Source organism: Lepidochelys kempii, chromosome 26, assembly GCF_965140285.1.
Source record: "Lepidochelys kempii isolate rLepKem1 chromosome 26, rLepKem1.hap1, whole genome shotgun sequence".
NCBI lineage: Eukaryota > Metazoa > Chordata > Testudines > Cheloniidae > Lepidochelys > Lepidochelys kempii.
In genome coordinates this window covers 10,694,482-10,710,326 of record NC_136405.1, presented here as the reverse complement: position 1 = coordinate 10,710,326, position 15,845 = coordinate 10,694,482, and the positions used below count along the sequence as shown (strand labels likewise).

The 15,845-nt window shown below is 42.7% G+C and overlaps 1 protein-coding gene across 1 annotated transcript; it reads left to right on the top strand.

Annotated features, from left to right (window-relative positions):
• The first annotated feature begins 10,118 nt into the window (after window positions 1-10,118).
• On the top strand, window positions 10,119-15,301 carry BMP10 (bone morphogenetic protein 10). The gene is made up of 2 exons (XM_073325368.2): window positions 10,119-10,452; window positions 14,355-15,301. The coding sequence occupies exons 1-2, from the start codon at window positions 10,119-10,121 to the stop codon at window positions 15,299-15,301; spliced, it is 1,281 nt and encodes a 426-aa protein (XP_073181469.1).
• The last annotated feature ends 544 nt before the right edge of the window (window positions 15,302-15,845 follow it).

Here is a 15,845-nt window from a genome sequence, read left to right as displayed (position 1 = left end):
AATCCACAGCTGTCTAAGAAAAGACAGGATACGTTTAGTAATTGCTCCTTGGAATTTTGTCCTTCTCAGGTTCATCGAGTATTTAAATGAATTCTCATTAAGGAAAAGTATGACATTCTTTGAAATAGCCCCAGGACACAGCTGAGGAAGATAGAGGAACAGGAGTCTGGAACAAAGTTGGAAATTTGTGAAATGACTTTGGTCAGTTTTCTTGCTTTTGTCAATGTCAGGGCAGCTCCCCAAGGACTTGTCTGATGCAACACCCAACTATTATAACAAGACCTCAATGATGAGGGAGAAAATTCTAAACGTGTCCAATGAGAACTTCCCACAGTTCTTTTTGGTTTAGGGCTTTGCGCTGACCCAGGGAAGTGGAGAGGGAATAGCCACAGTTGTATTAAATAACATGCCCCCGTGCTATGTGAGTTAACTTCGCAATACAGCAAGCTGCCACCTTTTAGCTGGCACTTTACTAATATTAATTGATTAAATCTGACAATGTCCCGATGGACACATTATTAGAGCTATGTTACAGAAGTCAGGACTCAAGTAACATTCCCATGGCCACACAATGTAACTCAGGTAGTGACAATAATTTTGCTCTGAGCCCTATGTCCACGTGGCCTCCCTTGCCAAAATAGAAAAGGGCCCCCAGCTGAAAGACATGGATTTGTGAACTTTTTCAGGGTTTGCAGGTACTAAATTTTAAATGATGTTTTTTCCAGTGGTATAAGCATCCACACACACGCACACACGACAGGGGTTTGAGGACAATTATTCGATTTCTTGATGAAGTCTCCAGTTTGGCAATTAACTTCAGCACCCTGTGATGGGGTGGACAAACCCCATACTGGGCCCAGAAGGGTTAAAGGACAATACTGGGCCCAGGTAGCCCCGCCCCTCCAGACCTGCAAATCATGATCCAGCTGGAGAGGAAGATTACAAGGGAGCGACCCAGTTCAGTCAGGGAGCGGCTGTGGAAGAGGAGAGACCTACCCTGAGGGCTCCTGGACAAGGGTGCCAAAGAAGCCTCAGGACCGCACGCTGAGCCCAGCTGGGAGTGAAAGTTTAGTTGTCTTTTCTTTTTCTTTGGTTACCTTATTTTGGTCTTGGAGCCATGGGGGAGAGGCAGATGGTAGGAAGTGACTCAGGGAGAGTATTTCCAAGGGCACCCCAGGGTGCCAGACACTGTTGACTCTCATAGGGCCTGGGGTTGGAGCCCAGTGGATTGGGAGGGCCTGGGCTTCCCTCCTAACTGCCCTTGTTGCAGGAGGCACATTCCAGCCTTACTTCTCCTCTGCTAAGAAGCAGGCAAGGTCATTGCAACCTAAGGTGAAGCTAACTCCATCCTCGGGGGAGGAACTGGACTGAAAGGCTTTTACTCTGAGAAGGGATACTGGGTGCACTGCCCACTAGACCATCTGGTCCTCTGAGGGCTCTATTACACATCCACTTAACTTGACTTCATTTGGAATGGTCACAGGCTTAAATTTCAGCACATATGCAAATGTTTTGCTGTATTAGGGCCCAAGAAAGGACTAAAGGGTTGAAGGAGAAAAATAAATGCTGGAGCTTACAGAAGGGAGTGACATTGCATAGATCTGCTTTGTCATTCCTCTATAAGGTCATGTTGATTTGTTTGTATATTTCAAACACCGTGCTTTGGCCTAGCTGCACCATTATCTCACTGGGAGGCTGATTTCTCTAATGCATAATAAGAGCCGCGTTAGAACATGTTGCCTTTTATTGACAGTAATAAAAAAGAACCAAGCAGACCACAAAACAGCTGCTCTTCCAAATAACTATGATGGAAACAAGCATCCTTAGGGCTGCCTGGGACTCTGTGTATAACAGCTAAGCAACATGCCTGTACTGAATGCTCTGCATGTGACACTGAGAGCACGTAGCCAAACCAATTTAAAAAATCCTTTATGCCATTCCACAATCTGGGCTTCCCAGTTCATCCCATTTCTTCTGTTCGTTTGCAAACTCTGATAAAGATTAATGTTTATATTTTAAATTTATTAATAACTGCATGGCCCTTTAAAACTTCAGCATGATCAGCAGTGCGGGACAACTTCTACCTCCCACTCTCTGCAGCCACCAAACACCATGAATTTGATGCAGCCAGTGTGCTTCCAGGAACCTACACAACTGATCTATATCCCACAAGTGCCTACAATCTACTATGGACATAGCAATCAGGGGACCTATGGGATCACAGAAGGAATGGAGTCTCCATTGGTGCCCTGTCATCGAGGCATAAGCCCGCAGCCCCATCTCCATGGAACAACCCAGTTAATGTAACTATCTCCCTTAGAATTTCCTTTCATGCCCATGGGTATAACCCATTTGCTCAGAGACTATGCTAGGGTGAGGATTTGTTATTACTGTTTATTTGTACTGCAGTAGCAACTAGTGTCCCATGCTATGGTCAGGACTCCGTTGCGCTGGGTGCTGCATAAACACATAGTGAGAGACATTCCCTACTGGAAGAGTTCAGTCTAAACAGAGACGTGAAATGAGTTGGCCAAGGTCACGCAGTTAAGTGGTAGAGGGAGGCATAGAACCCAGCTGAAAACGAAGATGTGCCACAGGCTTCCGACATAAAGCTAGTGATGGATGTTTCAATGTTCTCTTCTAAGGGACACCGCAAGATCATGTTATATAGCATGCTGCACAAATCCCTCCCTGCCAACATGGCCCCACAACAACTTTCCTGCTTCTCCCTGGGTTGGAGGGTTCATGATATCTTGTGGTCCTGTTTCATAGAGTCACAGAGTTTAAGGCCAGACGGGATCGTCTAGTCTGACCTGCTGTATAACACAGACCATAGAATTTCGCCCAGTCACCCCCGCACTGAGCCCAATGACTTGCATGTGGCTAAAGCATATCCTTAATATCTAGGCATTGTCACATTCTCTCCCTCTGGACTTCTTTTTTTTAACACCATCTTATGCATTTCCAGTGACATCAGAAACCAGCTGGGAACGGTCCATTTATGGAAAGGAACCCAAGAGCAGCCATGAACCGAGACGGGAATAAGGATTTAGCGAGATGTGGGATTGGAAACTAATTTTAGTTATTCCACTGCAAGCTCATCACACTGTCAGTGTCACACGCTTTTTATCTCCCATATCACATCCAACAGTTACCTCATGCCGCAGCCATCTTCTGATGGAGACCATTGTAGGGAATTTTCCTAATAATTTCCTACCCATATTTTGGAAAACGTCCTACCACATGTCACGGCAGTCACTAGACCAGCATGGGTCGCATTGCTCCATCACTTCCCCGAATGGCACATGCACAGATGTTGTCATTCCGATTAGAGAGGGACCTTGAACCAGAATCCTTGCATTTGAGCAGCCTCAGATTTAAGGAAATGTGCAAAATCTGCCAGATCTGAACTTTTTAATTGGCCCTTATCTTTATATTGGCTGGGCTAAGGAATTGAATGTGGATTTTGAGATCTGACTCAAACACTGTTATAGAATGCTATTGTAGCATCCTCTTTGTCCTGCAGTGGATAAAATGTGTGTATTTTTCAGAAGGAGATTTATTCGTGGATTTATAAGGACAAGCAGTATTTGGCATCATGGGCCTTGAAATATTGCACATGCTGACTCAGAAAGTAAGAGGCATGCACATTGTCCCATGAAAATACATACTTTCACCTTCATTAATCTTACATTGCTTGAGTGGAAAAGGCCCAACATGACTGGGAGCTAGAGCACTCTGTTATTCATTGAAAAGGCCCTCGTTCTTGAAAGTGAGAGGTTTTTAAATGGCTGCTACATCCTAATGCACAAACAAAACGTGCTTTGTATTGAAAGGCAAATAACTTGCAGAACTGGGAACAGAGAGCATATCCGCTAGTGATTAAAGCAAGGCACTAGAGCTGGACCCCAGAGAGCTGGGTTCAAATCTTGGCTCTGCCACAGATACCCTGTGTGACCTTGGACAAGTCATTTAATCTCTCAATGCCACACTTCCCCATCTGTTCAATGGGGATACTAATATTTCCTTTCTCTAACTCTTTGCCTATCATGCTTATTTAGATTGTAACCTCGTCAGGGCAAGGATTGCCTTTCACTATGTGTACAGCGCCTAGCACAATGTGGTGCTGGTCTCAACTGGGGACCTTAGGCATTATTATCACATAAATACTAATATAAAATATTTGTTCACATGGTGAATACTTACAAATAATAGACACACCAATAGAAACATGGGTCAGTTCATGAGCAATTTGTAAGCAGAACAGAAGGCGGACCTTTAAAATGAATTCCATGCACAATGAATATTATTTGTAATGAAAAATGCGAGCAGCTGTAACAATAACACAGAAATGTATGAGGATTAATTAAATGATATTGCGACAGTTCTTTGAGATCTTTAGATGGGAGCTAGGTATGCGCCAGATACTGGTTCTGAACCTCCTTGGATTTGGAGGATGTTTGGGATTTGGATCTGGAATTTGCATCTTGACCTCAGCTCTACAAGAAAGGTTCCAATGAGAACACACTGGATCCAATCCCTGTCATACTCTGGGAAAGTTTAGAGCTGGATTGGGCCTGAACACATCCCATCCTTAGCTGGGATGAAAGGTGCTGTGGTACATACTAGAGGTGATCAAAAATTTTTCATTGAAATGTTGTTTTGATTTGGATGGTTTGGTGGGGGCAGGGGGGGTTCTGGAAAATACCTTTTAGATTAAAAAGAAATTTTTGCATCTTTTTTTAAATATTTCAGATTTTTGTCAGAAAACTGAAAAAAATTGCTTTACAGTTGCTGAAAACAGAATAACTTTTGGTTTTCAGGTTTTCAGTGTTTTGATGACAACCAAAAAAGAAAGATTTCAAAAAAAAATGAACAAAATCTTGTAAAGAAAAAAAGTAATGTCCTGACCAGCTCTGTATATAGATGCAAAAAGTTATTAGAATTCTCTAAAGGAACTAGTTATTGCATATCTAAAATCTACCTTACTGGATTCATATGGTGAGAAAGATACAAGACCTTATTATACCTACTACCAGACTTGAAAAAGAACTACCCACAAGTTCAAATCCAAAACTCAATAGCACACATACAATATCACACTTTTTCTCCAGGGGAGCCTCCGTTCTAGGCAGGGTAATGAGAAGAGGTGACCATCACTTAAAAAATAATTATACTAAAGAAAGGTAGGACACCATTAAAAATCACTTCACATTCTTCTTCCCCACTTCCTCTTGCACAAATAAGGATCACACCCTTTCAATCATAGCATATCGTCGACCTTGACACTTCTTAAAAGCCCTGCTTCTTTTTCTAGCCTTTCAGCACCAAGCATGCTTCACACATTCCTTCAGAGACCCCTGCAATTCCACTGCCTCTTGAGAGAAGAAACCCATAGAGGCTGCTGCTAGGCAGAAGGTGTGGGGCGACCCGAGATCAGATTGCATTTTGGAGCCACTTCCATTAGGGAATGACCCTCTGAAAAACAGAGCTGCTCCCGGAAGCTGGACACCTTCAATTCCCATTGATGTCAACTGGAGTTAAGGGTGCACAGTAACACCCTGACATGCTCAGCACGTAAAGGGGGGGAAATCCTTTCTGTGGTCTATGGATTGTTCCAGGTTCCCAGATTTTCATGGCAATATAAGAACTGTGATATCAGATTGGACCAGGGGCCCATCCCATCTCTGGCAAAGGTCAATATCTTCAAGGGAAGGTCAAAATATTATTTAAATAATGTCAAATGAGCCACGCTACAAGTGCTGAGGAGACATTGTTCCCTGACCCTGTTGTGATCAGCTTAAGCCCAGAAAGAAGCTTGAGATTTCATTCGCTATACCGTACCATGCACAACTACGAATTATCCCATCCTTCTTTGGATTGTCAGTCACATCACATAACACATCTCTGGAAAGCGTTCTGACACCAGAGTAAAAGAGAATTTACAGTATCATTAATAATAAAAATACAATGTAGCTAGCTCTGTACATTTACATGGCACTAATCAGCCACCCCATGACTCTGATCCAAGTCCCTTTGAAGTCAATGGGTATCTTTCTATTGATTTCAGTGGGAGTGGGATCAGGCCCCATGTTTGCAGAGATGCCACTGGCTTGCTTTAATCCCAAAATAACAACCTGTTAATTAAACACAGCAAAAGAGCAGAGCTATATCGACCACTTGAGTGCTAATAATCTTTCTGTTTTTACTATTCCCTCACCTGAACTTCCCGACGGTGCCTCAGAGCGTTTGTCCAGGTTAGCTATCACTAACAAAAAAGGTAAATTAAATGTGATTTTAGATGAAGGAGACTCAGGTTGCAGGAGAAGCCTAGTTTGCATGTAACACTGGCCTCCATGCATGCTCTCTTTCCTACAATGCTGCCTACCTGTCACGTCATTTATTGCTCATAAACAGGCACACTGTTAATGCCATAAAGTTAATAGTAGCAAGGATCAGTAATATTCCCTCTCCAGCTAGCCTTCTTAATCTGTTTAGCATAGGTTTCTGCATTTAGCTCAAAGGAAGTTTCCTTTTCTGCTCACCTCTATCACACATATGACGTGAATATCTATGAGAAAAAACCTGTAATTCTTTTAAGTGGAAAAGTGAAATAAAACAGCCTTATTTCTAGGCTGTGCAATCCAGTCTTTTAATTCAGCAAGAGAGCTGCATGGTTTAAATTCTTCATCCTGCAAAGCAAAGGAAACAGGAAACTCTTTTTATACCAGATGTCATGTAGTTGTACTGTACATCTGGCAACCCCCCAACAGCTGTACAGGGGCTAAGCCACGTGAGCTAAGATATTAAGCAGTGGCTTGTTTGTGTAAGACGGTAGGCTGTGTTGCCCTCAGGAGAGTTGTTCAAAGAGTTCTCAGACAAGAGGGGAAATGCAAAGAGATTTAGAATGTTTGAGCTGTAATTCTGCTTGTAACAAGGTATTGATGAGAGATGGCACATTTATAGGTTTCAGAGATATATGTCAGATTACCTTGTGTACTCCAGTCTTTACTTATGTCTATGGTGTCTGCTGGCTGCGAAATGTGACGGTCACTGTCATGCTTTGTGATTTTATAGCCAAATAAACCAAACTTGCACTGTAGGCTGGAGATTCTAATCTACAGTGGCGTGACTCTGGAGTGACTCCGCTAGAGCGACTCTGGATTAGCATGGGTTTAGCTGAGAGAAGAATTTGTTCCAATATGTGGCCAAAGACCAAAGATAGTCCCTGGAGTCATAAAACACAACTCACAGCCATGGAGTGAGAACTAAACCAAAACCTTGGTTCCTAACAAACACACACACACACACAAAACCCACTTCTAGGTCTGAATCTCATGGCAAAGTCCTGCCTTTGTAATGGGTCAGAGCAAAACCGTAGATTCAAACACTTCCCAGCACTGAAATGCAGATTTGCATTTTGCTGCTGATGAACTCTAGGAGCAATTTCTGTCCATCTGTCAAGAAAGAGCCAGATATGACCACGTACTGATGAGAAGGGCAGTTAGGGCCTAATCCTGTGAGGTGCTGAGCGATTTCAACACCCCTTGACTTCAGTGGAAGCTGAGAGCATGCACTACCCCTCAGTAGATGCTCATCTCCTTGCAAAATGTATGCACATTTATATGCAAAATCAGTGCAGCCTTCAAGCGTTTGACAAATTCTATGCATGGCCCCTGGTGTTGATCACATCTGGTATATCTGAAATAAATCCTGATACAAAAAGCAGGGCGTGGCAAGAAGCTAAGACTGCAGCAAGAGACTGCCAAAGATGGAGGGCAGAGGTGAGGGCCCAGTGTTCTGCATAAGACAAGTCAGTCAAAAAACGGGACCTTTTGAAACCACCTCTGTCTGCAGTTCAGCACAGCCCTTGCGGTAAATCTACAGCCCCTATCCAGGCTCTGTCAGAACATATTTTTCCAAAACAATCTAAATGCCTACAGTTCCCGCTTGGAATGGTCAGACACAGACACTCTGAGATGGAAAACCATGAAGAACTTGTAGGCAGTAACTTGTGATTTCCTTAATCTTGATTTCATTATGGACGTAAGGTCACCCTCCCTCCCGCCCCGCCCATGCAGCATAGCCAAGAGATGAATCACTCAAGAAAGGAGCATTGCGCTTTCACTTTTAAATTAATAAATAATGAAGATCTGCGTTCAGATCCAAAACCCTCATGAAGTTTTGGGCTGCTCAGATCCACAAAAGCATAAAATACAGATACAGAGTAAGTTTGGGGGTTCAGGTTCAGACTCAAAGATAGCCATGGAATTCAGATCCCGCTCTGAATGTTCCTCCAAGGAGTGTCTGGTTCTGGCTGGGCCTCTCTGTAACAATCAAAATGAGCTTGGTCATTTATTTTGTTAAACTTTCATAGTAAAATGGCAAGCTGTTTGAGAGGAGAGTATTTGGAATGAAGCAAAAGAACAAAGGGTCACATAAATGTATGGCTCGATGCTCTTAATTAATGAACATTCCTCTCTGTGAAAATAATCTTAATAAATACAGTTGTCTTTATTCAAAACTGCATAAGTGAGTGCAACATGAGTGAAGTTAGCTAGAGTTGTGCCCCTTAGTTTTGTTTGCCTGCAGTACTCAAACTTTTTTGGAAAATACAAAATTCTGAACATCCCCACTCCCCTGCTCAAATTATTTTTTCTGAAAACATGAACCTTTTCCATGAACATCTTTCTGTGGTTTTCAACCCGTTCCGGTCACAATGTACTGCCCCTGTGCCACCATATGTTGATCTACCGCAGTCTATGGGCCTTAATGTTTAGTTTCATGCCAGTTACCACAAAGCTCCCTGGTGGGAGATGAGATGAGGACACTCGATGTAACAGAGCTCATCAGTGAATGTAACTTGCCAAACCAGACACATGAGCAGCAGTAGGGGCATAAACCTTTTATGAGCCATTTGCAGTTGATCCAGTGCTCCCTGCTGATTTTGTTTCTAAACATTTCTGTGGAGGTCATCGGACCAGAACTCCTCCCCAGTCAGCTGGTGTCACTGTTTTGGGTTTAACGGGAAACACTGGTTTATAAAGAGCATAACTAGCTAAAACAAACTCTGCTGTAAAGAGAATAACTAGCAAAAACGTTTGCTAATTGCTCTTTATTCATACAGGGCCAAAGATGGTGGGGCCAGCACAGGTACAACCGTGTCAGTGTGTAAGAGAGGAGAACCAGGCACAGATCTGCTGGCCATGCCACAGGCTGTCCCCTGCCTGCCTTTCTCCTGTCCCCAAAACCCTTTTCCACAATGCAGCCCCTGCATAAACACAAGCCCACAGCTGCAGTGAGTGCAAAATCTCTGCATTCTATTGCTTAATATAATCACACCCATTCCATTGTCTTCAGGGCCTCCTGTGGTCTTGTTGTTGTTGTTGTTATTTATTGTTTGTATGACCATGGTGCCTAGGAGCCCAAGGCATGGACCAGAACCCCATTGTGCTAGGTGCTGTACAAACAGAACAAAAAGATGGTCCCTGCCTCAAAGCACTTTTCATCTAAGTAAAGCCTTTACTTGGGCTGGACAATTTTGATCTGGAATAGGGGATAAAGGACACAGGTGTAACTCTGTTAATATTTAAGTGGGCTTTTATTTACTGTTGGTATACAAAATCCTAGACCTAAGCTCTGTGTCATTTGCATGTTCGACTGAAATCATAACAAAGCTGCACGGATAAAAGTTGGCCACGCATGCCAAAGAAAGTCAGCTACAAGGGGGAAAAGGAAGGGCAGATCCAGTCCAAGGAGAAAATTGTCCTATCTCAGAGGGTCCAAGTGCAGAATGTTTACAAAATGCTCATTAAGGGAGAGGGGGTTTGTGAGATAGCAACAGAAAATCTGGTGGACAGCTTACACTACAAGAGATAAGAGAGACAAGGCTACCATAGGAGAGAGCGTGTTATATCCAATTACTGAGACCTGGTTTTGGAGGGTTGGGGGTGGGAGAGAGAGACAGTGAGCGAGGACTGATCACAAGCTTCAGGCGAGGGCTTCCAAACTTGTCAACTCTGTGACACAAGCTGCACACAACCCAGAGGATAAAATAGCCACTTAGCCCACACGAGAGCTAAATCTTGTTGAGTGCAGTTGGAGGCTAGAGCGAAGGAATGGATACTGTCGCCATTCAGCTGTGGGCAACCCTCTCTCTGTTGGTGCACCTTGCAGCTTGCAGTCCCATCATGAGCCTGGAGCAGTCTTCCCTGGAGGAAGATGTGCCCCTCTTTGACGAGCTTCTTTCGGAGCAGGACGGAGTTGATTTCAGCACGCTGCTTCAGAACATGAAAAATGAGTTCTTGAAGACGTTGAACCTCTCTGATATTCCCCTGCATGAAACACCTAAGGTGGAGCCCCCAGAATACATGTTAGAGCTGTACAACAGGTTTGCCACTGATAGGACCTCAATGCCATCCGCAAATATTGTTAGAAGCTTCAAAAATGAAGGTAAGATCCATACTCCTCGGAGTGAACTAAGAATGAGTGGGCATTGCTTATAATCAACAAGACACCTGTTTACAATGCATGGAGCATGAAGACTGAATTGGGGGGCAGGGGAAGGAGTTTACAGTGATTAGATAGAGATGCAACTGGAGTTAACAAACTAACATGGCATGTGCCTATAATCAACCAGCTCACGTTGCTTTTCTGAGGTAACCTTTCCCCCCATTCTTTGCCTATTATATCTTTGAGACAGTAAGCACTTTGGGGTAGGGGCAATGTCTTCTTTTATGTTTGCATATTGCAGGTACGTAATACAAACAAATCGTCATCATCCCAGGAAGCATATGAATCATTTATATGTTACCTTCATAGGCATCAGATTTTCAAAGAGAGACGGTAACCGAATTAATGGGAAAAACCCTCTTTCACAACCCATGCAATGGTACAAATTCTCTTTTGGGAAGCCCAATCTCTTCATGGATTCCTAACCAAACAGTGAATGACACTCTCGTAATATTTTCCCAATTTAGTCTTTAGTGGGTCCCAAGGGTGGGTGTGTGAAGTAAAGTCAGTAGAATATATAGAAAAATATGTGACTAGCACCTCTCTAGGATGACTTTTGCTAACCCTCGGTGTTCATTTTTGAGGAAATAAAGTAATTTCTATTTTTCAAAAAATTTTAACTAAAAGATACATAAAATCATATGAGTTTAGAGAGTTCCAAATATCATGCAATTGAACATTTTCCTGCAATGGCTACATAATGAGAGGAATGTAAGGTTCACATACGAGCTGCTGATGATTCCTTTATGCTTCATGCATGAGTAACAATGTGGGCGATATATTAAAAAGGCTTTTCAACAAATCATATATGCTCCGCGAAACGTTCTGTTTGCAAATAGGATTGAGTTGATTTTTTTTAACAACTCAGCTTGACGTGTGATAATTCAAATAAAAATGGCTCTTCTATTATGCCAGTCTCAGTTTTACTGATGAAGTCCAAAACTACAAGATAACAGAGCAATCACTGAGTATATGTGACCTAAATTTGACAATTCAGCTTGATGCTATGACTAGCTATGGGCTCATCTATACCTCATTCAGATGTGTGCATTCTTATCCAGCTACATGTTTCTGGTTTTCAGAGGCTCTGCCTTAAAGTTCAAATCCACTTTAACTGTGTATTTCTTCAACATATAGATAACATTTAATTCACTGAGGGCTGGATTGCGAACCACTTATGCATGGTGAAGACCATGGGATGAGTGACTGCTCATGGGCGTAGAGAAGGCATTCACAATCTGGCCCTGAAGGAATATGGAGTAATGAGTATTGTCCTTTTCTGACACTTGCAATTTTAAGATGAAAAAGTATCAGGAATATAAATGGACTATAATTGGGCAAGTACAGTATACTAAGGGGGAAATCCTATGTGTTTTACTAATGTAAATTCGCAGTCGTCCTTTATTTTTAGTAAATGTAACAATGCACAGTTCCATTCATTTTCTTAAATACAACAGAGAGGCCAAGCATCATTTTCATCATTATATGAAGTCTGCAATGGCTGTGTCAAACTCAGAGTAACTTCCTACCTTTTCGGCAGGTTCCTGTCCTTTCTTCTAGTCCAGAAGCATAGATTCAGATACTCATATGATAACACAAATGCTCTCCATATGCACACGTATAGTACAGAGGGTTTATTTTAATTGCTTCTCCTTTGTATGTCTAGAAAGTCAGTAACAACTAGGGGACCTGGATTTTATGTTTTATGGGCCTTTTGTATGGTTAAAAATAAAGTGCTTGCAATTATACTGATAGAAGAGATGGAACAGATCACACACTGCAATCTTTATACTTATCTGCTTGTGTCAGCAGAAGATGATAATGGAAATTGAATGGGTGGAAGCAGTAGGACTTTATGACGATTGTTCATTCGCAGTTTTAGCTCCTGGAGCCGCCTGGCTCAATTGCAGGTATGATTCTAATGTGGTCGTGACTTGAAAAGTTAAATAAACTTTTCCGGGCTAAATCCTCCTCCTTCGGACAGCAGTGCATCCTCATTGACACCAGTGAGGATGTACAGGTAATCATTGAGAGGGGAATTTAACCCTTTGAGTTTTCCTGCTTAGCCAGTCTTGTGGCTGGACACCCATCCTGCCTTATGTTTCTCTCTAATCAGGAAGTGACACGCCCAGTTTCCCACAAGAGCGTGTCCCTACCCCCTTCCAATGAATTATTCATGTCCATCTTCTATGCAGTCAGCTGACTTTTCCCCACCCCATACATGTCACCATGACAGTGGACTTGTTCTCCAGCATCCTGCGGGCTGGGAAGCCCTCGAGGTCACACTAAGTTCTGATGCCACTTCCAGTTTTGAAGTGAGTCATGCTCACTAGACATGGAGACAAATTCCGAGTGCTTTCAAACTCCCAACTAAAGTCAATGGGAAGAGAGGGCAAACAGGACCTCTCTTGTTTGGCCTCTTTGATATTTTTTTTCTTTTTAAACAACAGATGGGTTTGCAAACATCAGAAAACACTGAAGTCCCATTAAAGTCAATGGGACTATTCATTTGCTGAAGTGCTTTGGTAGCTCAGGGCCAATATTTGTAGCTTTGTCAACCAAATGTTTCCATAAATATATCAATCCCAGAGTCATAGAAATCAGAGATGGGAAAATGTACAGGTTCCATGCAGTCCATCCCCTCTGCCCTTGTTGGCATGCTTCCTAAATCTACATTTCCTAATCTGGTTTCAGAGTTGTTATTGATATTAGGGAAATGCAGCAATAAATACAAACATTTTTCTAAATGTCCTATATGTATGAAGAAATGCAGATGGTGTATGTATAAACAGAGATAGATAGATTAGATTAGATTATTTGCTTGTTATACATTTGATTAATTAATACTCTCAAAAGCTCCTAAGTAAGTACAACAGTTTTCTTTTGCTCCTTTCAAGACAGATCCAAAACCTATTGAAGTCAAAATGGGAATATTTCCATGGCTTCAGTGGGCTTTGGATCAAGACCTAACTTCCTCCTAGTTATAAGCCTTTGCATCACCCTAAACAACTTGTCTCTTTCCTTGGTGGCTGCAGTCTTCAGACACTGGTGGAAGCTTATGGTATCATTTGTTTCTGCTGGGCGATCTATGCAACACTTCATCAGAGACAGCAGTAGGGATTTTAATGTGTTGTACCAGATCACCAGTGAAGATACAAATTCACCATGTATACCTGAGGAGTGTGGCACTGTAAAGAGGATCAATTGAAGGTAAAGGAGATCACACTATTTGTGTGGGGATCTAGTAGATATTCCATAGAAAGATAGATCCCCTCTTAACAGACAGAAAGATAAACAGATACAAATGCAGCCTACTTTTGCTGCAGAAACAGTGTATGTGTCATTCTGCCCATCTCCAATCCCCCGTGTCCCTTGAGTTGGATATAGTATTCTTCTTCATTTCCTGTCCTAAGATTTTGTGTAATGGTGATATTCACATGTTAAACAGCTGCTCTATTTGTGCTCCAGAGGTGGCTTCATCTCAGTGGTGGGCAAAGCGATTCCTATATACAATAATTTGTACAATCAGGAAGGACCTTTTATAAAGCACTTGGGTAGCCACGTTGGAAGAAAGAGAACTATGAATCCAAGTTCATTGCCATTATCATGATCTGACCTTGTTTTCCTTGAAGACCCAATACAAACCATCCACCTCACTGATGACATGAATAAAATGTTGTGTGACAATCCATTATTCCTATTTATTATCATTTTCCTGTAACTGTTCACACTGAAACCAAGGAATGCAAGGCATGCAAGGCTGAGTTCCATGCATGAATATTTCTGCTGGAAATATTTTCAGTTCCAAAGTGTTTATTTATGTTGATCTTTGTCATTTCCAGATCTGACTTCCCACCCTATTGGTATCACAGGAATCCGGAAATACCCTCTTCTCTTCAACGTTTCCATCCCTCACCATGAAGAGATCACCATGGCAGAGCTGAGACTCTACACACTGGTGGAGCGGGACAGAATACTCTATGATGGGCTGGATAGGAAAGTCACCATTTTTGAAGTACTGGAGAACAACCATGCGGGGAGAGAAGGAGAGGAGAGAAAAATGGTGGCACTTGCATCCAGGCAGATCTACGGCACCAACAGTGAGTGGGAGACCTTTGATATCACAGATGCCATGAGGCGCTGGCGTAGGTTAGAGCTGACCACTCACAGGCTAGAGGTGCAGATAGAGAGCGGAGAAGGGGAGGAGCCAAACGGAGAGGGGAAACTCGATATTGACATCAATTCCGAGGCCAAGCACGTGCCTCTGTTGATTGTGTTCTCAGACGACCTGAGCAATGACAATAAAGAGGAGAAGCAGGAACTGGACGAAATGATAGACCATGAGCAGCTGCTGGATTTGGAGAAGCTGGGCATGGGCAACTTCCACAACAGGCCCGGTGAAGAGGCGCTGCTCCAGATGCGCTCCAACATCATTTATGACTCCACAGCCCGTATCCGGAGGAATGCCAAGGGCAACTACTGCAAAAGGACTCCGCTCTATATCGACTTCAAGGAAATTGGCTGGGATTCCTGGATCATCGCCCCGACGGGATACGAAGCCTATGAGTGCCGCGGAGTGTGCTCCTACCCTTTAACTGAACACGTCACGCCAACTAAACACGCCATTGTCCAGACTTTGGTTCACCTGAAAAATCCTCAGAAAGCTTCCAAAGCCTGCTGTGTACCTACCAAGCTTGATCCCATCTCCATCCTCTACTTAGACGCAGGGGTGGTTACTTACAAGTTCAAATATGAGGGGATGGCAGTTGCAGAGTGTGGCTGCCGATAGTAGAAAGGAATGCATGCCCCGTGCGTGCACCAGGGGAGTATTTAATAATTCAGTCTGTAAATTTGTACATTTTGCATTTCCTATTTAAATAAGGTTATTTAATGAGGCGTGTACAGATAATTGTATGTTTCATGTCATAGGGAACAGGCAGGTCAGATGATTGTACGGAATGTATATTTTGTTCCAGCGCTTGTTTCTTCTTGCTGTTTCGCTTCTCGTGGGAGAGGCTTCCTTCAGAAACAAAACGAAAAAGGAAAACCAGATCACTGGGTTGTTGGGGTTTTTTGCCCCAGAATAAACAGCCTTAATGCCATGGAGTAACATTCATGGATTTTATTTCTTTACAAAAACATGTGTTGTGGTCACAAGGACATTGTTTGAAATGCATCCCCACTGCAGGGATTAAAACATGAACTGAATGAACATAATAAAGTGATATGCTACATGCTTTATATTATGGCATATTCTGATAGGTGCATTCCCATCCCTCCCTTCCCCCACAAGCCCAAGTTAGCATTTGATTCTCAGGGATGTTCCTGAGTAT

Bases quoted from the DNA above. Each gene is read 5' to 3' on its own strand.
- BMP10 (XM_073325368.2), top strand. From the start codon at position 10,119: ATGGATACTGTCGCCATTCAGCTGTGGGCAACCCTCTCTCTGTTGGTG. The intron at 10,453-14,354 runs GTAAGATCCATA...TGTCATTTCCAG, and splicing joins TAGAAGCTTCAAAAATGAAG to ATCTGACTTCCCACCCTATT.